A 26,885-nucleotide genomic window follows, 5' to 3' on the forward strand; every position below is an offset into this window, starting at 1 on the left:
CAAGTTCTAAAGAGCAAAAAACTTGTAATATGAATTTGATATTATGTCTGCTAGATAAGTCATCACATATGAGTCGCCGATGTCAACTATGTGCTTCTTTGGGCTGTTTAGAGTGACGAGCTATAAACCTAAGACAGATCATTTGCATTTCATCAAAACTGAAAACAAGCTGGTATTTAAAGAGTTAAATCAAATATTTGCTCAATTTCTCTCGAATATTGCAATCAATGGAGACAATATCATTGAGGCTTCAGGGTGTAATATTTCCTCTGTTCATTGTGTTTCAGTAAAATTTCATAAGCCTCATCTTTTTTGGTAAAATTGTCTTAACACGAAGAACCATCATTTTAATTATTATTTCAACCTTCAGGCTTAGACTGTCTGGCCTAATCTACGCTAAAAATCAATCGTGTTGATGAAGTTTGGTAATAAAAATGTGTTTTTAACAGCTGTTATGCATAATCAGTTGTTTGTCTCTTCTGATGATCTTATATCCATGCCTTGGATCAATTAAGTAACGTTTCGCACTTTCGGCAGTTGGCAGTTTTCATCCCAGTGTGACCTTGATGTCTTTGATTTAATGGAAAGTAGCTGAGATATGACAAGTGCATACAGGTTATTATAACTCTGGTTTAGAAGCCATGAGGGAGGAAACAAATTTGGATAAACAAAGTTATATTTAGGAAGACAATAAAGGAAAAAGAACAAATAATGCTGTGCAGAGCAGGCTGATTAATCACATTTTATTTTCAATTATGATTTCGGCTTGCAATGATTCCAAAAATAAGATAATCGAGAAAAAGTGATTATTATGCTGCATTCAGTTTTGCAATGATGCTATCCTTTTGTTTTGTGGTAAAAGCTCAGCCCAACACTTTTCTGTAGAGCAATGCATCACCATCCCTCTGCAAGAGCCTAAATTCCCCGACTGCTAAGTAAGTGAATTTGGGCATTAGAGAGCCACCAGATCCATAACCTGTAAGGTTTCAGGCATCCAGGCTGTTCTCCTGCTGTATCCCACACATGCACTCACCCAACTGCAGGAAGCATGATGAAGGATGACTTGACCGCTTGAATTTTCTCCACACTATATCCCAGAGTCACTGTTTTGCACATGGGAACTTTCATATGTGTGTTCGTTTTTGTAATGAGGACTTTACGCAATGAAGCCCTACGTTATTATCCCTTTTTATGTAAACGTGCACAGACTGTTCTTGCAGAGACACTCTGATCACATCCTGCATTAACAAACTCACCCGTGAGACAGTTGTCCCATTGCTTATCACACTAATGCATGCTATACATTTAGATGCATGTCTGTTTCACATGAAACATCCATTTGTGTCACTATAACAAATTTTCTTTGGTTTTTTTCCCCTTTTGCGATCGTGATACCTAACATTTGTATTCATGCCACAGAGTGTGCTTAGATGATGGCTGTTTAAGGATTTCCATTCTCTATTAAAAAGATTAAATAACATATGCAAATGTATTTCCTTTGTATTTGGATAAAGGGAAAATAAAGGAAGTCCATCACCGCTTCCTGAATTCTTAATCGCCATGAGCATTCTTGTTCATTGATCAAAAATCAGTCTAGAGCAATTATTGTTCTTTCAGCTTACGTTTAGTAAGCGTGATTAAGAATGAATTTCCCCATATGGTCAGAAACCTAAAGAGCTGAGAAAAAGCATTTACCCCCTTTTTTATTCATTCATTTACTTACTGATTTATTTGCATGTGCCACACTTACATGTTTCAGCTCATCAAACAAATTTAATATTAGATGTAGATAATCCAAGTAAATACGGAAGTTTATTTATTAAGGGGAAAATCTTTACACAAGTAAGACTGAAATTACTTGTGTAAGTAAGTAGCTTACTTTTTTTTTTTTTTTTTTTAAACAAGCTCTCAGAGATGTGACAGGAAAGAAAACCTTGTGTATGAGATTAGAGGTGAAGACATTACAGTTCACAAACAAAATCAGGGGCTCAAACAGAGCAGGACCTGCTGACATCCTGGCCGTGTTGCTGTCTTATTCGTCCGACCTAACTGGATTCTTCTCTTTTTCTGACGTCGCCTCTGGTTCCCTGCCCGGGCTGCTAAATTAATCTTCTCACATCTCTTTCTATCCCACCCACACTTTCATGACTCCCATCCTCCTTCAGCCTCAAAGTAATTTAATAATCTCAGCTGTGTATTGTCTGGAAGTAATTGTTTTACCTCAGAGAAAATTAAATTGTAATTCATAACAGAAGTTTGTGATCTGCAGCTCAAACTTGGAATAAAGCCTCTGACAAAAATAAACAAAAATCTTCATTTACCATTTTATCCACTTGTACCTAATCCTTCTTTCTTTCTTTCTTTCTTTCTTTTTATGCACCTGAACTACAAAAAGAAAAATAAAACAAGTTTGGACCAGGAAATTAGAGTTGGAGTAGCAGATAAAACACAACACAGATTTAATGAATGTTTCATTTTACTTGAAAAGCACTTCCCAACGTCTCTTAGCAGCACACCACTGATTCAACTGAAAATGTAGTAGCTGTGTTTAATATCCACCGTCAAGCAGACTACTGACAAAGACTGATGGAATAAGATCAATAACACGGTACCAAGCATGAATGATGAATTTGATGAGCAGCTGATAACAGATGCGCATAACCAGTGTTCACAGAATACAAAATACAGGCAGGCCGTGTTATAACTGGAGCAGGGGGTGGTAACTAAAAAATAATCACATAAGTGAGAGTTTTGCTAACTTCATGTTGATAGTGTAGGACAAAATTAGAGCATGTTTTTCAAACATTTGATCTCTTCTATCTTCCCACAATGTGAACCTGTTAATTAGAAGAAAAATGATAAGAAAACATTAGTTTAGGAAAATGTTCATTTAGCAGCTTGTTCCAGTTCTATTTTTTCTTGTCAGACTACAGAGGGAAAGCAAGCAAAAGGAGAACATTAAAATCTGTGTAAAATAAGCTTTCCAATCCCACGCCGGTGGCTTGTATGTATATCTTTTTCTGAGTGTTCTGACATGAGATGAATATGCCTTTCATTTGCTTGCCAAAGTTGAATGAGGTTGTTGTCTTCATCAATCACCCTCTACCCGAGTAAGCCAGCCATCTCTGGCGCTGCAGGATTGTGCTGATCTAAGGCCTCAATCAGATCAGGTGCACACTGAGCTGCAGTGATCTCACCTCAGGACACACAGTGATTTTTACCTTCATAGGCAGCTGATCCACTTTCTTCTCCCTATGCTCGTCTTTCCTCGTGGCATGCACAGGGCTATGAGAACAAGCTGTTTTCTGAGGCCACTGGCTCCCGCCGTCTACTGTCTGCTGTCAGATTTCAGGTTTTAGCCATGCTACCGGCAAGGCTCTAGGAGAAGCTATAGTACTACATCGGCTGGTCGACCAATTTTCTCCACAGACGGAGTCAATAATTTCCCAATCCACTGACTGGATTTGTGTGAAAATTGTGACCTTACACTAGAGAATAATCAACCACCTATTCAAAGAAATAAGTACAGTGTCATGTTTTGCGGTGCAGGATGTAGGACCTAAAAGCAGGACTCACGGAAAACGTGAACTAAAGGAGGCAGTGTCACGGAGCGCTGTGCGGCAGGCAGGAGTAGGACCCAAAATGCAGGACTCACAGGCACGAGGGAATGAACTCAAAACTCAGCTTTATTCGCTGGCAGAACAGACATATAAACTAAACCAAACTGGGAAACCATAAACTAAGAACTCACAGAGAGACACACAGGGAGATCCACACAGCAAGAGGGACGACGTCACACTGAACAGAGGGAGACGCAGACAGAAATACACAGAGGGTTAACGAGGGAAGTGGGAACACACGGGGAACACAGGTGACACTGATAATCATGACGAGACAGGGCGGGGTGAACTGAACACTGACGGGAGAGGTGAAACAGGAAGTACAGGAGGAGAGAGAGCACGAGTAGAACACCAACGTAACAGGCAGGGGAGACATGGAATAAAACATAAACATACGAGGAAACTAAGAACACTGGGCCAACATGGCCCAGGACCATGACAGTACCCCCCCCTCAAGGGCTGGCTCCAGACAGCCCAAACACAGAAAAACAAAACCAAACAGAAAACAACCCAGGGCGGGCGGCGGGGGCCCAGGACGGAGGGCTCGGAACAGAAAACAAAAGAAGAGCACAGCAAACACCGGAGCCCAAGAAAATAACCCAAACACAGAGCAGTTCAGGGGGCCGACCGTGCGGAAGGCAACGGCGGAGACGCGGAAACAGTTCAGGAGGCCGACCGTGCGCAAGGCAACGGCGGCGACGCGGAAACAGTTCAGGAGGCCGGCCGTGCGCAAGGCAACGGCGGCGACGCGGAAACAGTTCAGGAGGCCGGCCGTGCGCAAGGCAACGGCGGCGACGCGGAAACAGTTCAGGAGGCCGGCCGTGCGCAAGGCAACGGCGGCGGCGAAGGAGACGACGGAGCAGTTCAGGAGGCCGACCGCGCGGACGGCAGCGGCGGCCCTCCAGTCCCAGGCGTGCCGGCCATGGCCCGGTGGGCGCAGGGCCAGACGAGGCAGCTGATGAGGATGCTGGGGCAGACGAGGCAGCTGATGAGGATGCTGGGGCAGACGAGGCAGCTGATGAGGATGCTGGGGCAGACGAGGCAGCTGATGAGGATGCTGGGGCAGACGAGGCAGCTGATGAGGAGGCTGGGGCAGACGAGGCAGCTGATGAGGAGGCTGGGGCAGACGAGGCAGCTGATGAGGAGGCTGGGGCAGACGAGGCAGCTGATGAGGAGGCTGCGGCAGACGAGGCAGCTGATGAGGAGGCTGGGGCAGACGAGGCAGCTGATGAGGAGGCTGCGGCAGACAAGGCAGCTGAAGAGGAGGCTGCGGCAGACGAAGGCTCTGAAGAGGAGGCTGCGGCAGACGAAGGCTCTGAAGAGGAGGCTGCGGCAGACGAAGGCTCTGAAGAGGAGGCTGCGGCAGACGAAGGCTCTGAAGAGGAGGCTGCGGCAGACGAAGGCTCTGAAGAGGAGGCTGCGGCAGACGAAGGCTCTGAAGAGGCTGCAGCAGACGAAGGCTCGGAGGCCGGGCCAGGCGAGGTTGAAGAGGCTGCAGCAGACGAAGGCTCGGAGGCCGGGCCAGGCGAGGTTGCAGAGGCTGAGGCCGGGCCAGGCGAGGTTGCAGAGGCTGAGGCCGGGCCAGGCGAGGTTGCAGAGGCTGAGGCCGGGCCAGGCGAGGTTGCAGAGGCTGAGGCCGGGCCAGGCGAGGTTGCAGAGGCTGAGGCCGGGCCAGGCGAGGTTGCAGAGGCTGAGGCCGGGCCAGGCGAGGTTGCAAAGGCTGAGGCCGGGCCAGGCGAGGTTGCAAAGGCTGAGGCCGGGCCAGGCGAGGTTGCAAAGGCTGAGGCCGGGCCAGGCGAGGTTGCAGAGGCTGAGGCCGGGCCAGGCGTAGCAGAAGCACAGGCGGATGTAGCCGGGCCAGGTGATGACGAGGCGGTCGCAGATGGCGGCTGGACAGGCTCCTCGGGCCCTCCAGCTGATGCGGCGTGAGGCTGAACGGGCCCCTCGGACCCTCCAGCGGAGACAGGAGGCTGAACGGGCCCCTCGGACCCTCCAGCGGAGACAGGAGGCTGAACGGGCCCCTCGGACCCTCCAGCGGAGACAGGAGGCTGAACGGGCCCCTCGGACCCTCCAGCGGAGACAGGAGGCTGAACGGGCCCCTCGGACCCTCCAGCGGAGACAGGAGGCTGAACGGGCCTCTCGGACCCTCCAGCGGAGACAGGAGGCTGAACGGGCCTCTCGGACCCTCCAGCGGAGACAGGAGGCTGAACGGGCCTCTCGGACCCTCCAGCGGAGACAGGGAGGTGCTGGCCGGGCTCACTGGAACCCCCAGCGGACGAGGTAGATGGCGGCGTGGGAGCCGCGGAGTCCTGGATGAGCTCATCCGAGCTTCCAGCAGGAGCTGAAGTAGAGCCAGAGGGGATTGGGACCCCGGGCTCAATGTTAAGCTGGCAAGAAAACCGCACTGCTACGGGGAACTGGGCCAAAGGTTCAGGTGCGAGCTGAGCTGCTGGACACACGGGGACCTGAGCTGCTGGACACACGGGGACCTGAGCTGCTAACGGTGGAGAAGTAAATGACTGCACAGGGGACTGAACTGATGTCTGTAGTAACGGTGGTGGTGAGGGTGGAGTAGGTGGTGGAGTTAATGACTTCACAGGGGAATGAACTAGAGGTAGTGACGGTTGTGGTGCTGGTGGTTGAGTGGGTGACTGTGCTAAAGGAGGCTGCACTGGGGACACCGGAGACTGCACTGGGGACACCGGAGACTGCACTGGGGACACCGGAGACTGCACTGGGGACACTGGAGACTGCACTGGGGACACTGGAGACTGCACTGGGGACACTGGAGACTGCACTGGGGACACTGGAGACTGCACTGGGGAAGGCAGAGCTGCGGGAGACTGCGCTAGAGACTGTAGTGATGGTTGTAGTGGAGGTGTGACGGGTGGAGGAGTGGCTGAAGTGGCTGCGGGTCGGGCGGCTAGTGGCTCAGCTACAGAGCATATTAACGGCAGGGCTATGGGTTGAATGTCTACCTGAGTAGCAGCCTGAATGGCTGGGTGTAGTGATGGTGGTGGTGGAAGAGAAACAGGTGGTAGTGTGGATGATGGAGCTAAGGGTGACTGAGTGGCAGACCGAACTGATAACTGAAGCAATGGTAGAGGTGAAAATGGAGCTTGTGGTGGAGTTAATGGCTGAGCTAGCGGGGACACAGGAGACTGAACTGAGGGTGGCGGCGAGGGAGCTAACTGAACTGAGGGTGGCGGCGAGGGAGCTAACTGAGCTGCGGGTGGCGGCGAGGGAGCTAACTGAGCTGCGGGTGGCGGCGAGGGAGCTAACTGAGCTGCGGGTGGCGGCGAGGGAGCTAACTGAGCTGCGGGTGGCGGCGAGGGAGCTAACTGAGCTGCGGGTGGCGGCGAGGGAGCTAACGGAGCTGCGGGTGGCGGCGAGGGAGCTAACGGAGCTGCGGGTGGCTGCGGCACAGAAGGTGAATTAGAAGGCCGAATGTCCGGCTGTGGGGTGGCGCGTCGGCGGCGTGAATGCCGTTTCTTTTTTGATGATGGCTCTGACGGGCCGAGCGGCTCCACATCCGGCCCTTCAGGCAGGTGGGTAGTAGCAGCTGGGGGATGAAGGTGGAGCTCGTTGCGGATTAAATCCTGTTCGAGTGGGTGGAGCGCACTGAGTAGCCAGGGAAGACCGGAGAACAAGCGCTGTAGTTTGGTTTCCACAGCACGGCGAAATTCCTTCCCCTCATGTTCGAGCCACAGATGCAGGAGTCTTTCCACGGAGTAGATTATGTCCAGACGCAGTTCTTCTGGTGGGTTGAGTGCTGCTGGGTCCATATCTGGTGACGTCGTACTGTCACGGAGCGCTGTGCGGCAGGCAGGAGTAGGACCCAAAATGCAGGACTCACAGGCACGAGGGAATGAACTCAAAACTCAGCTTTATTCGCTGGCAGAACAGACATATAAACTAAACCAAACTGGGAAACCATAAACTAAGAACTCACAGAGAGACACACAGGGAGATCCACACAGCAAGAGGGACGACGTCACACTGAACAGAGGGAGACGCAGACAGAAATACACAGAGGGTTAACGAGGGAAGTGGGAACACACGGGGAACACAGGTGACACTGATAATCATGACGAGACAGGGCGGGGTGAACTGAACACTGACGGGAGAGGTGAAACAGGAAGTACAGGAGGAGAGAGAGCACGAGTAGAACACCAACGTAACAGGCAGGGGAGACATGGAATAAAACATAAACATACGAGGAAACTAAGAACACTGGGCCAACATGGCCCAGGACCATGACAGGCAGCTTTATTTAACAACAACTAACAGAGAACTTAAACACACAAGCAAGACAAAGGAATGGGGAACAGGTGGTAACACAGCTGGGACAAATCAGACCTAACGAGACAAGGGAAGCAAAATCAGTCATGCTGCACACAGGACAGGGACTATCAAAATAAAACAGGAAACACAGACCGAAACTCAGACTCAGGACACACAAGAGTAACACAGTAACTAGGGAGACATAGGGAACATAGCAACAAGGGTGACTAGACATGAAATATGGGTTACAGGAAAAGCATAAAGTAGACATGGGAACAAGAACTAAACACAGCCTAAGAACTAAAGAAAACAACAAAAATAATCAAACAATTACTGTAACTGTGAGTATGAAACACAAATATTGGGTCGCAGAACCAGTACTGTCACATACAGTATGAATCGATACGATTTTAAGGCAGTTTCAAAGACACACATGGCCCACTATTGTCACATTTGATTTTTAGAAACCAAGATGGAAGTGGTGAAAACACTTGTGAAAACACAAGTCACTGCATGAATTCACGGCAGTTATGCCCATGTTTTATACTGCCTGCACAGGCCCTGAAAAAAGTTCTCCTTCTGCCTCCCAGCTTCACTGTGCTAAATATACTCACTGCCACATAATGATGATTCCAAAGGAATCGGTAGTCGGAAAAACCTGTCAATTAAAGTTGCCTCTAACTTTATGCAACATCAAAATCCAAAATAGTTATAAATAATTCACCCCACAGAGAGCAAAACAGGGTTTTTTAGCCAGACTATAAACATGTTAATGCCGTTGGTAAAGTTGTGAGTCTGTTGGGATTTACTCTCTTTTAGAGTCAGCCTCAAGTGGCCATTGGAAGCCGTGGAAGTTTTGACATAACCGCACTGGCTTAGATTTCCAACCCTGGAAGCTGCTGCATGCTAACAAATAACCTGAACTGCCAAAGAGTCACCAAACAAACAAACAATATACAGGTGTGTATTAAAAGGATATAATTTAAGAATATAAATACAGATGCATGTGCTTACCCACATATGCATTTATACACATACATAGTTACAGATACAAACTCACTGTAATGCACATTGCTTGCAAATAAATGCAATTTTAAGGAATTTGATGGACCGTAAACATGAAAAAAGTCACGATTTACACTAGAAAGTAATCATTGTAAAGCTCTGTAGGTTGTAAAAGCAAAAAATATCGCACCTGTAGATCCGACCAACATTTTTCTATTAGAAACCCTACTTGGAGGATCACTGTGAAAATCAAATTTAACTCTGATATTTGTCCAGTTTATTATACATGTGTAGTCTTTGACAAGAGGCCATGTTTTTTCCTACTTTATGTGCCAGCGGCCCCTTTCGTTCCCGCCACGGCAGCAGCTGTTGCTTGGACCTCAATACAGCAGGACATCAAAACACCTGCTCTTACTATAACACATGGCATGGGACAGACACCCAGTACAGAGCCTGAAGGCATTGCTCAGAAATGGTCAAGCAGGAATGGTTTCCTTATATGCTCTAAAACCGCATAAAATCAGATCCACAAATCATGAATCGAGTAGTTTCTCAGCTGGTTGAGAAAAGCCATGTTAGCTTCTTTACCGCTCTACTTTAGCGATTAAAGGGGATGACACCCAGGGAGAGACAGCTATCACACTCCGAGCCTGTTCTCCCAGCAACACCCCCTCCTGTGGCTCCTCTGCTGTTCTTTCCTTCCCTCTGTTACAGCCGTTGCGACTACTCAGTGACTTGAATTTAATCAGCCTTCATCCAAACAGCGCGGTGGCCCCAAGCAACAATGGCAGAGTGGGGAATTTGTGAACGAGAGGAACATGGTCCGATTTCTAATTATCAAAGCAGGGCGAGACAGACAGCGCTAACATTGTTGTAATGGTCAGCTTCACCCAGAGCGTGTGTGTGTGTGTGTGTGTGTGTGTGTGTGTGTGTGTGTGTGTGTGTGTGTGTGTGTGTGTGTGTGTGTGTGTGTGTGTGTGTGTGTTTGGGAGAAAGAGGGAAAAGATGAGACTGCCAAGTGGGGTGAGGCCAAGGCCAGTCCATCTTAAAATTCCAAGAGCTGATAAAAAAAGAGATCAAACCCAGTGACTGGAACGTCATCATCTCTCCTATTTAACAGACTATTATCTCACACTTATTTAACATACTGCCCAGAATAATGAAAATGATAACAATGCTGCAACACACAGATCTCTTCTGTCTCATTCGTACTTTTTAACATTTCTTAAAATCATCAAACTGACCAAAGCCTTGTGTATTTTATATGCTCTTTGTTATATGAACCTTACATTTTCATATGTAGTACATTTTGCTCAATTTCTATCAGTTTTAATTGCATTAGCCTGTACTATGTTTACCTTTTATACAATGAAAAGCATCCATAATTCCTATTTTACATCCCATCAAATAAATCCAAATGGTAAACATCCAAAGCTGTGTTCATTAGATAGCATTTTTCAATGTTTTTACTCGTTTGCAAACTTTCATAATCCAAGAAATGTGTCAAAACACATGCAGGAAAAAAGAACAACCTGTATGCTTTAACCCCCCCCCTCAAAAAGATTTACATAAGCATTTGAATAAACATGATAAAAACAAATCTTCCCAGAGCGAATCCACCGCAATAATTGCGCTGAACGAGATAATGGCGCGCTGCCTTTTTCATCTTGTTTGAAATTTAAAAACAGTCTGTAGAATCTGAAGTTTTTCAGCCTCGGATGTAGAGGCGTTCTGCTGACTGCCCCACAAATGAAATTCATTGGAATCTCCACCTCTCCAAGACTTTCACAGTCACTCCATCACATTATATGTGATAAATAGTCTCACTCTCCTGAAAAATTTCTGTTGTTTGAAATGCCCAATGTTTCATTTTCCTGCATTTGCCTGACATCAAGTAGATGGATGCCATAACTAAAACGGGTTCATCAAGGCTGGCTGCCATTACTGTATAAGAATGTAAATTTCTTTTGCTGCGTTTGAACAAAACTGCATCCTGTGGTCTATTCCCTTTAAATAGCGACATGCCCCAGATCACCCCATCAATCCATTGTCTGCATTTTCTAACCCACAAGAGCTTGATGAACAGCTACGTCTCCAGTGGACCACATTTATTTATTCAATTTGTGCAGAATTTTGAGCAGGAGAAGCTGTTCTATTTATAATCTTTGACAGTTTCAATGAGGTTACATTATTTGTAACTGATCATTCAATTCAGGTCAATTCAATCTGATTTCTATAGCTCCAAATAACAGCAACAGTTGCCTCAATGTGCTTTATAGTGTAAGGTAACGACCCTAAAGCACAGAAATCGAAAGAAACAGATACGTGTGCTGATATAATTTCTTCAATTCAATACTCTGAAATTAAAGACTGTCCTGTTATAGCTTGTGTTGGGTTTCATCATCAGTGTCAGTGTACGTGGGTGTGCAATTTAAACATGTCCACATGACCCTACACTGTACATGTGAGACGAGAGCACAGGGCTAGAACTTACAGAATAGCATTTAGTTAAAAGCAACTATTATCTTTGCCCTTGCACTTCACCAGTAAGGATACTGAGTTAGTTAATGTATTACTGATAGTGTGCTAGCTGAAGGGTAATACATGCATATCAAATGGCAAGTATTGATTTTATAATCGCATATAAAACAAGTCCATTAGACGTCTTCTTCCCTGTTTATGTGGAGATCTTAAATTGTTTCAGTTTCAACGTTCAGATACTGTATTCAGAAAACTCTTGTCTCTCACACTTGGCTCCTTCTTACACCCACCTCTCTCCCACTGTGTCATTGTGCTCTCTCTGTACTTAAAGTGCCCATTAATATCTATAACATTGGATACCATCCAATTTGCTGCCACGGGAACAGGATTGAACTGTAGACTGCACCAGTACTGCACTCACATTGAAAGTCAAATTATTTTCCATTACAAGACAGGGAAACTGGCTGCCATCATGAGATTAAAAGTTATGGCATCATGAGCCAGTCCCATACAGGATTTTCACTTTGATCCTGCTTTCATTCAGTCTGATTATTTCTTGATAGTTGTATTTGACTGTAAACCTAACTTAATTTTCTTGGATATAAACTGGAATAAATTGGGTATCCTCTATCAGTTTCTTTTTTAATTAGTGATAATTAAAAAACACACTGGATTTCTTTGGGTCGATGTTTTACCAGCACAATTGCAACTGGGCTTTCTTTAATGAACAAATGAAGGCTAATTAGAAATAAGTGCACGCTGACTGGGGGAAAGTAGAGATGGCATACAGCCTTTCTGCATAATGAACATTCAAGAGGAAAACAGTGTTTGGAGAATGTAGCAAGACCAAAATTATTGTGCAGTCAACTCGCCAGCTTGCTGACTTTGAAATGACTGCTTCGAAGACAGGGACCTGGTCTGTGACTGCTCACAAGTTTGCTGCATCAACACAGCGTTAAAACGGCAATAAGATGGAGACATTCTGCTTTCAATCAGCTCTTAATTTGCAACTGAATGGGGTCAGATTGGCAATTACATGCAATCTGTTTATGATAATATGGTAATGCAAATTGTTGTGGCAAAAATGACAAATCTGTTGCTGTCTACACATACAGAAATGCCCATCAAAACTTGTTTTTAACATTCAAACCTTCACCACTGAGAGTGATTCCAGTCGTTGTGAGCTGCAACATGATTGTTTTAAGATCAGGCAACCTGTGCGATTGGTTGAGGGTGTTGCAAGCAACCAGTCGGCCATCACAACAACTTGAAAGTGTTAGATGCAAAAAATTGAGTGAAATCATTGATTTATCCTAGTCGCAAGGACGTTTCTGTGCTAATTTTGTTTTATTTCTAGTATAACTGATCCATAAAATACATTTTACTTGGAAGAAAACAGTTGCAGTTTACATTTAAGTAAAATAAGATGTGTAGTTCACATATAAGTACATATACATAGCTGGCCATGCCTGGATCTACACAGACAAACAAATGGGCAGACACCTAGATCCCTTGAAACCAAATATTTCATCACAGCCGGTGTCCTCACTACAAAGTACACCTGACTAAATACAAAAACAAGTAACGCATCCAACAGAGGACTACGACTAAAGCAAACATCACATACCTCTAGGATTTCACCTCGACATATTTCAGGGCCTGTTTTGTTTACCCAGGGAGCCACTTGCACTTGCAAAGCCATTACCTGATGTCACAGTGGAGAAAACAACAGAGGGGAACAATAGCTATCCAGCCTGTCAGAAAAGAAAACTAAGACGGCTTATAATGCAGGTGAAATGCAGTAGCAGCAGCAATTCTCTTATATGCTGAAATGTTACAGCTGCTACCTGTGTGTGTGTTTGTGACTGAAAAGGAGCATAAAGATTTGAATGAGAATAATAACATATCAAACAGCATGCACTTAAAAACATCAAACCTTTCATTAGCAATGATTAAATGCTTTTGTTATACCTTTGCAATGCTTAGGGCTCGATGTAAATTCGTTGACTATAATTCAGCTCATATTTAGGCTCAAATTAAAGTTAACACAACAAAAATAACAAAAAGTCTGAATGTGAACAGCTGTGTCTGCGTAGAGGTGCTATATTACAGCCTCTGTCTTCATTGAATCTGCAGTTTATCCACACAGATTTTAAATGACTCAGGTCATTTTAAATTTAGCATTCGTGCTACCAAATTCAAAGATAAGGTCAGAGACTAACATTAAAACACGCATAAATAAGATGCTTATAAGACATGTAACTTTAAATCTAGATATTAGAACTCTACCCAAAACATACTAATGATGAAATGAAATATGGGTTTTATGAAGCGCCATAAAAAAGTTCCTTTATAAGGTGGTGACCTCCAGCCGAGTGTGAAGCAGTGGGAAAGACAATTAGCACCTCCAATTCTGAGGGCATGTTTCTCAGCTGGAAAAGGGTGGCATTCCCTCCCCGGGTCAGGGATGAGTTGCTGCCCCAAGTGGAGGAGTTTAAGCATGTCTGGATGTTATTCGCAAGTGAGGCGAGAGCGGAGTGGAAGACTGACGGACGGATTGGGGCCATGTCTGCAGTGATGTGGACACTGTACCAGTCCGTTGTTGTAAAGAGAGGTGAGGGTAAAAGCAAAGGTGTTCATTTAGCGGTCGATCTAGCAGTGCCTACCCTCACCTACAGCCATTAGCTTCGGGTAGTGACTAAAAGAATGAGACTGCAGATACGAGTGGCAGAAATGAGTTTTCTCTGAAGCGTGGCTGGCCTCTCCCTTGCAGGTGAAGGTGAGAAATTCAGTCATCTAGGAGGGACTCAAAGTAGAGTCACTGCTCCTCCACATCTGAAGGAGCTGGAGGTTTAGGCATCAGATTAAAATGCCCCCTGGAGGAGGTGGCTGAGGAGATGGATGGATGGATAATAAAAAGTTCATAAACAACTCTTCTCCACCCACCTTATTTTACAGAAGAGGTGTGATAGAAGTGAAGTAGACCTGCACAAGGAGATTAACTGGAAAGGAAACATTTTGATCAAAAAAAAAAATATGCTCATATTTTTAGTTCCTTGATGAGAGCCTTGATGAGAGCTTGGCAAAATTTTCACCAGCTTCATGTGTGCTTTGTCGCACTTGGTGTAATTCCCTTCTTAATGTCTTTTAGATGATCAGCTGTGTTGTGCCAAAGTACTGTTGGCATACAGCTAATTATAATCAAAATAATGGAACTGCTCAAATTTGTAAATGGAAACAAGCCCATGACTAATTTATCATGTGATTGTCAATCAGTCTGTAAGCTGGATCTCAAATGAGCTCTCCCAGGGAAGCCAGACCAACAACTTCTCCTCTAATGCTGCAGAGGTGAAGTTCTTTTAGAGTTAGCAGCCACAGAAATTGCCAATTAACAGCACCTCAGATTAGATCCCACATTAATGCGTCCCAGAGTTCACACAGAAGACACATCTCAGTTCAGAGGAGACTATGTGAATCAGGCCTTCACGGCCAATTCGCTGCAAAAACACTACACTGTGTGAACCCAGTAAGAAGAAGGATCCCGTATGGTAACAAATGATATCTACATGATTTGATTCAATCTGGGATGTTCATTTAATAATAAAAATAATATTATGTATTAGGTATTCCATTCCTAGGCTTTCTGCCTTAATACGTGCATGTATATGTCTAGAGTGTACTCCTAAAATTGAAAAAGCCTACACCTACAGAATGATTCAAAGAAATCAGTTGTTTTGCGAAATCAGTTGTTTTGAATGTGTCTTTGTTGAAGAAGGTCAAGTACTCTTAAACTACTGAATGCATGAATTCATGCCTTGAGCAACCCCTTGTCGGGATGAGTTTATACAATTCTAATGAGTTTGAAAGTCTATATTTTGTATGACCACCTTTATTCTTCAACACAGCCAAAACGCTCTTAGGGAAGCTTTCCTGTAATATCTTTAAGTTGTTTTCAGGAATAGTTCTCCAGGCTTTTTGAGGGACTTTCAAAGCTCTTCTTTGGCTGTTGGCTGCCTTTTTTTCTTTGTCAAGATGATCCCACACTGCTTCAGCAATGACAAGGTTTGGAGTTGGGGAGGCCAATCCATGACTGATAATTCCCCAGGTTTGCTTTTACTGCATTGGCAGTGTGTTTGAGATCATTGTCATGTCAAAAATAAATGTTGTTTCTCACCCGATGCTTTCCAAATTCTATTTCATGGTTTATCAAAGACTGATGATCTCCAACACCACTGTCTGAAATGCAGCTCCAAGCCATGACCGAGCCTTGATCCTGTTTTACCTCTCCCCTAATTGTACCTGAATTGAAGTTCATTTGAACCAAACTGTTGTATATAAAATGTTATATTTTGAATAATATCTTCTCAATTTCCCTTTCCATATGGAAAAGATATATATAAATCTTATAAAGTTTGTATCTGTCTTGTGTGAAACTTGTATGAAAAGCATATAAGAGTGAAAACAGATATAAGATCCCTTAAAAAATTATATAATGAAACTTGTATGTTTTGTATACTTACTAAAACAATGTATGAAAGTAATGAGAAAGTGGCCACTTTCATGAGTAATCACATATAAGTTTTTACTATTTCTTTTCCATATGGGTAGGAATGGCTTCAACACAGCCACTCTTCCAGCTCGGCCTTTTTTGATGAGGCTTTGGTGAAGAGCAAACTGATGAGCTGAATCTTTCAGATGTATCTTTCAGGTCCTGTTTAAGGTCTTAGTTGGAGTTTTTTTTCCTATTTCTTAAGGACATGACTTGGATCCTGCTCAGCTTCTGTAGATACTATTTTAGACCTGTCATGTTAGAGTACCTGGGTCATTGACCTAGTGTTTTGTTTTTTTGGTGTTTTGGAGTCTTATTTATTCATTATTATGTTCATGTGTATCTTATATTTCCTAGTTTAGTTTGCTCACGAGTTTATTTAGTGTTTCTAGTTTAGGTTGTCTTTGTCTCGTCTCTGTGTCCTTCCCTCAGCATTCCCCCAGTTAAGTCAGTTCTGTCTTCATGTTGCCTGGTTGTCTGTTTCTCCAGTCATGTGTGTGTCTCTCTCGCTCTCTCTCGTTCCTCGCTCTTATCCGTGGGTTTTGTGTGTGTGTGTGTGTGTGTGTGTGTGTGTGTGTGTGTCTCTGCTTCCCGTTTTAGTTTGACAGTCTCTTGTCCTGTGTGTTCCATGTTCAGCTGTGCTTTCTCTGTCTCCTTAGTTTGGATTCTGTTCAGCTGTGTTCCCTCCTGTGGTTTGTTCCCTCATTTGCCCTCATGCGTATTTACGTCTGCGATCTCCCTCATTCTCCGGCTGTGTGTTCCACCTGTTTGTTTAGATTTCATGTGCCTCTCAGTTTCCTTTTGTAATTCCATAGTCCAGCAATAGAGCTGCTTTTTAAATTTACTTTTGGCTGAGAGTGTGCATTTTAGGTCCTCAGTCCTGCCTGCCTTCCTCACACACTACATGCCACGTCACTTCTTCTTCTTTTGTCCTGTATTAAACCAAAGTATGATTCATTTATTTATTATGGCTACTATTAATAAATAATGTGTGTCTTGAATTTGTTGGTTGTGGAAAATCCTAAAAATGGCACTAAGAGAAATACAAGAAAAGTTCTCAAAATAGTGTTCAAGCCTCACCATCAGCTATTTATAGTCCATTTTCTGACATAGCTTTTATAAATGTATCTATATAGTGGAGATCTATAAACGGAAAAACTAGCACCGTTACCAACACTGTTGATGTCCTCCAAATTCTCCAAAAATATGATGCTTTTATTGATTTTCAGCTGGCAAGAGTGACCTTGCCAAATAACTCAAGACAGAGTGAGCACAAAGGAAGTTACTGAACCCATCAGCAGAGGCTCAGTAGTACTGGACAACAGCAGCCATTTCAAATCATTTGTTTGCTTCTACTCACCCCCCTTCAACAATTCTGGCACCTTTGCTCTTGTCATTATTTCAACCACTAGTGAGCGAATCCCAGACATTTCAGATCCGCTGTGTAAGGGAGGAAGTCATAGCTATGAAATTCCCAGTGGTCTAACGAGAATCTGTAGCCAATTGAATCAGGTGTGAGAACCAAATCTAGTGTATGTAAAAAATCAGTGTCATTGCTTTGGAAAGTACTCTTGCTCCCCTGAGAAATGAAGTATTTAAATGGACAGGTTTAAACACCTACTGCTTGAACTGGTTAAAGTCAATACACACTTTTATCTAATAAAGTCTGCATTTCACCTTCAAGCAGCAGGTAACAGAGATAAAGACTGAAAGAGACAGACAGAACAAGCTGGGGGGTGCGCAGATGAAAACAAAATCTGTGGCGCTTCAATTTAACAAGAAGAGTGCTTGATTCGAAAAAAAAAAACATTTAGGCCACTGAGACTTTGGTTTAGAGAAGAAAGTTTAGTGTTTTAGCAATTCAGAAAAACTGTAAACAGATCAAAAATGCCACTGAAAAAAGTTCTCTGTCCTCAAACCCTCGATCATCTCCTATCCCTATTTATGTTGCCAAATAATTCTACATCATGGTGTGGAGACCAAACAAAGTAAGCAATACTATAAAATTAAATCGAAGTAACCACACTGAAATAATCCCCAAGGATAATGACATTTTACAAGTTAATCTGCACCGTGACTTCTGGATTTTACACTTGGACAAAAATATGGCAGCCACAGTGCAGTGAGTGTTTGCAGTAAAATGAGTGTTATGTTAATTTTAATTGTGTTTGTTTGCACATCAAACAAAAAAAAGATGCCCAGGGAATGGACAATTGCTGGTTACAGGAAAACAGTGCACTGGCGACACCATCACATTATCACATTACATCAGCATATTGTGTACAGATGGGTAATACTGTGCATACTTAAATATTTAAAAAACAGCTGGTTGGAAGAAAATCTTCATTAGAGCTGTAACTTTACCTTTGAAAAATATTGATGCATGATTATGTTATTGTTCTACTCAAGGGCAAGCTGGTTATTAATACTTTATAAACAGTCCACTCTAAGGTAACTGCTTTCACTGAGGTGTAAATTAACATTAAAGGGGGAACCACCGACAACAATTCAGGTGTCTCCTTAAGTTGCTGTCAGAAATGCATTCTCTCTTCATCTTTAATCACTGATTAAAATTCATCTTTTTTAAAAAAAAAGATAGAAATTCTTAAGCCGCAGGATTTACTTCTAATGCTTGAATATGCTTTGACTTTAGAAAATTTGTTAGTCAAGATTAAAGTTGTGTCAGATTTGACTATTTTTGACATTTCACGTGAGATGTTGTGTATCTTTTACTCCACTATATCTGTTTGACAGTTGTAGTTGTTAAAATCCGACTGGATAGCTTAGGAAAGGGTGTCTAATCTCGAACACCCAAAATACTAGATGTGTTTAGGTTCATGAACAGGATGCACAACCTCAATGTTTAATAGCGGAAAAACAAGGGAAGTGCTTTCAACGCAAGTTTTGATGTAAGATTTTCACAAATTTTTTTAATGTTCTCAGTAAAACATTTTGTGAAACAGTTCTGTTTTTGTCGTCTTTTATCCTACACCGCTTTTTTGGCAAGTATTCTCCGGCAGGTGAATAAAAGCAGAACTGCGCGAGTCTGAAATTCAGTACTCCTGCAGGAAATTGTTCAGCAGGACAGAGCACCACATACAAGCGGAGGATCAGAGCCGAGAACTGTTGAAACAGGTGCTACAAGAAGTCAATGAAAGAGGAGAAAAAATAAGTAAGTAAATCATGTTTCTCCTCTTTTGTGTAGTCGAAACACTACCAGAGAGCTGACCTTTACAGGTCGCCGCAGTGTAACACAATTTTCCGAAAAGCTCTAAAATATAAAAATACCTCGGCAGGATTATATATCGATCAACTGCTTTTTTTAAGCACTGTATTGTTTTACATTATTTGTAATTTCCTTTTTTTGTGTTCTCATAACTAAAATTCATTAGAAAACTGAATTGGCTCATTCGCTCTGGCTTGATCCTTCTCTGACAAGGAAAGATCAGAATATGCTTCAAATAATAAAAACTGAGACGAAAACAGGAACCACAAAAGAGCGACAGGTTACGCAAATATCTGTTAGTTCAAGTAATTAGAAGGAATGAGAAAAAAGGGGAAAAGTAAAGAACAGAATCAAAATAATGAACCTTAACTTTACTCCAAGTTGTCCTGATTAGTGAGTGACTGAGATACTGCTTTTCAACAGTACAGTATACTGTTTATATCTCATTTTAATCCAACCACAATCATGGGGAAGGCTGCTGACTGGACAGCTATCCAGATAACAATCATCCACAGAGGGTCACTACTGAGAAGGCTGCCTGTTCATAGAGTGCTGTATTGATGCATATCAATGGAAAGTTGACTGTAAGGAAAAAGTGAGGTAGCGAAAGGTGCATAAGCAGCAAAGAGGACTGTCAAGAAAAGTTTATTCAACAACTTAGGAGTGAAGTGTGGCTGATGTCAGAGCATCAAGAGCCAGCATGCACCACTACAACTGTTGCATTCCTAATATCAAACCCCTCCTAAACCAAGGACAATGTCAAAAATATCATACCTGGGCTAAGGACAAAAAGAAGTAGACTGCTGATCAGTGGGCCAAAGTATTTTTGCATTTCATTAGTAAGTTAAGGTCCCTGATTCTGGAGGAAAGGTGGAGGGAAACATAACCTAAAGTGTTTAAAGTTTCTGCAGCCTGTGATGATTTAGGGAGTTGTGTCCCCTGCCGGTGTTGGTTGATCCACTGTGTTCTATTAAGTCTCGAGTCAATGCAGCCATCTACCAGGAGATTGCAGAGGGCTTTACTCTTCCATCTGCTGACAAGCTTCATCAAGATGCCAATTTTCTCTTCCAGCAGGCTTCAGCACCTGTCCACAGTGCCAAAACTACTACCGAATGGTTCTCTGACCATCTTATCAGTGCATCTGATTGGGCAGCCAACTTGCCTGACCTGAAGCCCTCAGAGAATCTGCAGAGTACTGTCAAGAGGAAGATGAAAAAACACATACAGACGACTTGAAGGCTGCTATCAAAACAACTTTGGCTGTAGTGACACCTCAGCAGCGCCACAAGCTCACTGCCTCCATGTCATGCTGCACTAATGCAGTAATTGGTAGTAATGGAATGTAAATTTAACATTCTTTGCAGAAGCCGGACATTTTTGCATTGCAAATCCTTTTTTTGATTGATATATAAAAATTCTAGTAATTCTAATAATTTGAATTCTAATAATGGGTACTGGATACTGGAATTGTCATAATATTAAAAAAGGTTTAAAAATGCTCACTTTATATGAAATAAATGGACTATGCGAGAATCTATCCATCTATCCACTACATGTGTGTGGCTGCTGTGGAACCACTTCTCTGTACCTGCATGTTTCAGTCTCTCCCCTGGGTCCCATCTCAATGATCCAGGAACAAGCCATCTGTCATTGTCTTTGTAATTAATCTGGTGCTATTTAGTGGATAATGAGATGCTGTCGTGGGTTTTGTGCAGCTTCACTTCCCAGAGCCTTGTTTCCTGTTTCTGTCAGAGCAAAAAGAAGAAGGAACGGCCAAATGAAGGAATGCAACTGGGCCATACTGCAGGGTGGCTGTTGGTGGCGTACAGATGGCTAGGACATTTATATAACAACGTTCACCTCTCGTGAGAACACCGCTTATGACATGAAAATCCAGCACTCCTGATACGAGTGTTTAAGCAGTCAGCAACCCGGATTCCGGAGGTGTTTACTTTCTCGTCTTCGATCCACAGACGAAATGTCGGCCATGATGGCCGTGGAGATGGTTTCAAATTACTTAGATAAGTATAACTGGAGTGAGTGTTGCATATTTACCACATTATTTATGGGAAAGGTGCCAATTTCACTGAAGCTAATCTGAAAGAGTCTGAGTACCAAGTTGCTCTCAGAAAAATCTTTTGCAATCACATGTGAAAATTAAACGCTGGACTAGAGGAGCTGCTCCTGCTTGGGATGGAAATTGCCCTGCCACATGTAATATCTCGTGCTAAGGCATTGCTTTCAGCATTCACACAGTTTTCCTCCTTCAGTCTAAAAAGAATTCACAGGCATATCGCAGTTCTCAGGAGATGAATATATTTCCAGTCTGACAGGGATGGACAGTGTCAGGACCTGTGAAACTTCACACAAACACTGTAAATGCGTGTGCGCTTCAATCTTTCAGTTTGAATCCTATTTATTACCTGCCAGAGTCTTTTATTTTTATATCTACACTTGTTTCATGACACTTTACAACAGGTCTGTGAATTGATCATGCCTACAGAACACTACAGAGTAATTTGACGGGCACAAAAATGGGTGTAGAACTCCCTTCTTTTAAATGTAACATAAAATCGATCGCTGCTGTCAAAGAAATAGAGCGCTAGCGACGGAGCCGTGAAAACAGAATGATGAAGTGAATTTTGACAGTTATAGGAATGAAGTTATTAAACACAATTTACTTTATTCAGTATGAAAGGCTGGGTCACTTTACTTTTCAATCATGTCAGGTGCTGACAGCTGCACCCAACCACCCTGATCCAATCATCTCAAGGAAATGAGGTGAGGATATGACTTAAGCACAATCTCAGCAGAATTTTGAGGGGATGAACAAAAGATCTCCGTAAGCCCTGCCCGTCTCTTCATTTTCTACCTATTTACTGCCAAGGGCTTCCATTATCAGTATTTGTTACCCATTTCAGTGATAGATCTCACCCACTCACTGTTTACCAACAGTAAGGTGACTAAGCTAACCCTCTGCCAAATCAACAACCGTTTCACACATGCAGTAAATACGGTGCACTCAAAAAAAAAAAAAGCCTAAAGTAAGGTGTAATTGAATAAAACGGGAAGCTGATTTGTCTACAGCCAATATACCTGAACTCTTGTTGGGCAGATTGATGGTTGACACTGGAAGCTAGTCTGTGGGTGCGGGAGTCAAGCATCATTACTGCGGCCAAGCACCCCAGGTATGTGGTTAATGGCAGTAAAGAGAGCAGTCTGCATGTGTGCCAGTTGCTCAATGAGGCTCTGTGGCGTGTTGAGAAAAAAACAGCGAAAACAAGTGCCGTTCACTCCACCGAGCTACACTGTAAAGTGATCATCCAAAGTCATTCAAACCTTTGAGCCGAATTCAATTATATCATTAAAGACTCACAGTTCTCATTAGTACTACATTATAGCGTTCAGAGAAGCTGCAAAGGCGCCAACTTTTATTGCCCCCTTCCAAACTCAATTTCTCTACAGTTTTGGGTAACGATTAGACATCAAGTCATACTCAAAATACGAGCTTTTGAGGATTTCTACTGCACGGGGAGTGGGGGAAAAAAAACAAAAACACAAACTACCCATAATGACTCCAGTCAGAGCGGTTTCATTCAAAGTAACAACGCTACAGGCCAACCATCCTAGGTGAACTGGAGCCTGTGGGCTGATACAAGGTGACATGGACAGTTCTTGCTGTTTGTTAAATAGACTGTGCATTGCTGTTGCCTGGCATCGGCAGCTTGCTGGTGTCTGGGCGCATTAATCAGAGTGTCACCACTGCAGATGAGTTATGAATGAGCTAGAGTACAGTTAGAGATGGGGGCCGCTGGGACATGTACAAACCTGCTGCTACCCTCTTGTAAGCGATGGAGGAGGGATGCTACTGCAAATACTGTGTGCTCAGTTTTTTTTGGGTTTTTTTTTTGATATCTGCCATGATGCATTGGGCAACAACACCGGGAAGCCTTTGTCAAATAAATCATTCATCTCAAAGTCTGCTCAGTAAGAAAAACACAATTATCTATCAGGATACACAGATTATCAGTTTGTGGGCACCGAGAAAAATCCACTGTGAAAAGTAAGAACAAATCACAAGATTTAACTAACGTCTAACACTGAGCTTGTAAATCCAAGCATTGTTCAACCTTTCATTCACAAAGACAAAGCACCTGGTTGTATAATAACTCATGTAAACTCTTGTTTACAAAAATTTTTATTTCATTTGTTTTCTTTATAACTACATGCGAGACCTGGAGGCAGGTAAACGGGGTGATGTGCTCAGTTTCTCAGTTCAGGTTTTGAAAACCTTTATTTTTGACAAGTACAAGCATTTTCTCCCCAGTCTTCTGTTGTACAATTTTGGTGAACTTATGTGAATTGTGGCCTTGTTTTTCTTTTCTTAGCTGACAGGAGTGTGACCCAGCGTGGTCTTCTGCTGCTGTAGGACAACCGCTTCAAGGTTCAAGAGAGGCTTTTCTCCATACGTTGGTTTAATTTACTGGTTATTTGAGTTACTGTTCCATTCCTATCAAATCACAGCAGTCTGGCCATTCGTGACCTCAAGACATTTTCACCCAGAAAACTGCCGCTCACTGGATAATTTCTATTTCACAGACCATTCTCTGTAAACCCTTGATAAAACAGAGGGAAAATCCCAGTAGATCTGAAATACTCAGAAAAGCCCACCTGTAACAACCAACAATCATGGAACATCCAAAATCACTTACATCCTTTCTTTCCCCATTTTGATGCTTGGTTTGAACTTCTGCCCTGCTGCCATTTGACTGCCTGACTAGATATTTGCATTAAAGTGTGGCTGAATAGGTGTAACCAAAGAAAGTGGTAGTGAATGTATTTGATATATACAAAAACACATAATAGAAAGGACACAAACAAAGATTACAGCACATTTTAACAAGTCTGCAGTATGCATTGATGCAGCCCTGAGATTTTTAAATGTCAAGCATCTCAATTAACACACCATATAAATGCATAAAAATCACCCACTGTTATTTATCCATGCCCTACCTGCCTGATCTTCCAGTGTGAAGCCAAAGTAATATTCAGAAGTCTACTAAACCAACCTGTAGATAGCATCAGAGTCAAAAAGGTAGGTGAACACACCCATCTTGACACTGTGGAGTTTAAAAAGTGTTTTATCTAATCAGGCCCTAAAGACAGAGGACAGCATGTCAAGATGAGGACAGCCAATGCCTCAGCCTGTAATCCATTCTTCCCCCTCTTTTGCAGTTATCCTTGCTTTTGTGGGATGAAATGCATGAGGTGATATTGCAGCCATTAATAAGGACGAGGAATTGGATTACACTTAATCGATCTGTTTGTAGTCCAGGCGCAGTCTGGCCGTAGTTAACATTGCAATTACGTGCTAACGGCAATTATCTTATTAATGCAGACCAGCACAAAGAAAGAGATAAGGGGAGATGCTGATGTCCACACACAGGTCTCACACACACATACTTCTATGTTTTGTGATATCCTGAGGCCTCTGTCAGCTCTCGATTGGAATAACGTGACTGCGTGAATGTCAACAAGCTCTATAGAAACAATTAGTACGAAACTGTGATTATGTGCCCGTGTGTGTATATCTGTGCTGATAAACGACACAATGAATGAATACGTTCAGTGTGAAATGTGTGTGCAAGTCCAAAATAAACACTACGAGTGCAGTGTGAAAAATGGAGTGATTCTGATGTTTTTTTTTCTCAGCTCCTATTAGTGTATTTCATTTTATACATTTTATAAGGTCAAATATGTCAGTTAAGATAAATAAAAATGCATTTTAATGATCTCTTCTTTATCCAGGACAAATATGCCTGACCTTTTACTTTGAACACAAGAGCGTTCAAATGATTGCTCAGGTCAATAAGTCTGCGATTTCTTTTTTTAACCCACAAATCTGGTTTTAATTCATGTAAACGCGAAAAACATGTTCAGTCCCACCAGAATTTTTTTCTGGTTTAACTACAACAATTATTAATAAACAACTGGGTTAGTGCTAATATGTTATTAAAATAAGACTCTTAAACATTGGATTTTGTGCATGTGTTTGTGTTTGTGTGTGAGTGTGACTAAGCAAATGTGCTGCTTTTAGACAAAAGTGAAAACTCACCTCTCCCTTCCATCTCCAGATGAAAGCTACCTTAATGACATCTGATTAAGCTTCTATGAGCTTTGTGTACTTAAAACATCAAATGAGTCTGAATCATCATAATGGAAAATGAAATCTCCAGATGTTTGATGACTTTTGGAGCTGAAGACATTTATCTTTACTATCTCAGCTGTTATTTTTGTTCAGCTAAGAAATTATAATCTATCAGGCTACACTGCAGCTAATTAGTAATTCGTTTTAACAATTCTGTCTAACTAACCTTCACCACTGGATTGATCATTAATCAAACAATCACTAAAAGGTATTTTTTAATGGAAGCACTTAACGTTGCCCATTTTCACTGCACACGGACTTGAGAAGCCAGTCTTGGCACAGGTACATCTTAGGCCTCATGAAGGTTTTTATCTATATCTAGATATTATGCTGTCATCGTGTTGCCTAGCAACCAGCTATCAACAGATTAAAATGAACCATTTTGGGCATTTGTGCATCTATAACACCTTAGAAAGGTATTGTATCATTTTTATGTCACGATAGTATCATTTAAGCTAAATTATGCAAGAAGACAATGCCATCATGTTGCCTGGCAACCACCTAGCAATAGGCTAAAGTGACTTTTTTTTTTAGCCTTTATGCAACTACAACACCTTATGAAAGGTTTCTATCATTTTCATTTCACAACAGCACAACATTTCATTTATGGAATATAAAGCTAAATTATACATGCCTGGCAACCACTTAGCGATGGGCTAAAACAACCCATTTTTGCCATATTAACAAGATCTACCACTCCTATGTTTTAGCCTTTTCAATGTGATTAACTAGATTCATTTTCCAATAGCACAAACAGTCCAAACAATACTGTAGCATGGGCATGTGCTATTGTTTTATAAAAGTAGAAAAGCACCTCAAGGCCTAAAAGTTGAGCAGGGGATCAACAAACTGGAGGATAAATTCATGACAAAACAGTCTTTTAGGGAGGAAATCATTCTTTGTACACGTAAACAAAGCAGAAAAATAGCAAAGTTTTCTGCTAGAGGCGACAGCTGCAACTTATTCTTCATCAGAATACAAAAAAAAATGATGGTATGTTTACATTTGGGTAATGGAGAGTGCTGACAAACATAAGCCAAGAGGATTTATTCATTAAAATTTACACGAATTCCGATGTTGCTCAGTTCATTTAAGCATCACGGAATGATCCGCTTGTCCTGGGCCAAGAGCCAGAGTGCACATGCGATACTAGACTCATGCAAAATTTATTGTAACAAGCGCTCTGAAAAATGTCTAAGCAACATATTCTACTACTGCCTCCTGCACACTCCTGTATTATGCAGTAAACCTAAGGCAAGGTGAAAGAATTAAAAGCGATGATGATGAGAGAACCTCCGCTCCTAAAGAGTGGTACAATTCATTTCTTAATTAGACATTTGTGCTCAGCATTCCTGCTCTGGATAAATAGGTTAAGAACTGGAAAACCCTTAAGGGACTGTAAATGCAATAAAAATGAACACAAACTCATCACAAAGAACCAGTGTTTACAGGGAGGAAAGGGATGGCGAAGAACTTTGTATTTTCCACATGTAAATCACAAGTGTTTCAGAT

The 26,885-nt window shown here is 42.6% G+C and overlaps 2 protein-coding genes across 2 annotated transcripts in view; both read right to left on the minus strand.

The window, feature by feature from the left end:
• LOC147314532 (uncharacterized) overlaps positions 1 to 7,405 on the minus strand; it is a 52,234-nt gene extending 44,829 nt beyond the window's left edge. The window contains exons 1-3 of the mRNA XM_086260392.1: positions 7,046 to 7,405; positions 6,428 to 6,709; positions 5,366 to 6,349 (exon numbers count right to left, since the gene is read on the minus strand). Of these exons, the coding sequence (XP_086116518.1) occupies positions 5,366 to 6,349; positions 6,428 to 6,709; positions 7,046 to 7,405 (1,626 nt within the window). The remainder of the gene's footprint in view (positions 1 to 5,365; positions 6,350 to 6,427; positions 6,710 to 7,045) is intronic.
• Positions 1 to 26,885, minus strand: part of grik4 (glutamate receptor, ionotropic, kainate 4) — a 362,254-nt gene that overhangs the window by 271,262 nt on the left and 64,107 nt on the right. The window lies entirely within an intron of this gene.

The sequence above is a fragment of the Aulonocara sp. 'chitande type north' Nkhata Bay genome, linkage group LG14 (assembly GCF_057382095.1).
Source record: "Aulonocara sp. 'chitande type north' Nkhata Bay isolate Kocher_YH1m ecotype deep benthic linkage group LG14, A_spYH_male_GT1.1, whole genome shotgun sequence".
In the NCBI taxonomy this organism is placed as follows: Eukaryota; Metazoa; Chordata; class Actinopteri; order Cichliformes; family Cichlidae; genus Aulonocara; species Aulonocara sp. 'chitande type north' Nkhata Bay.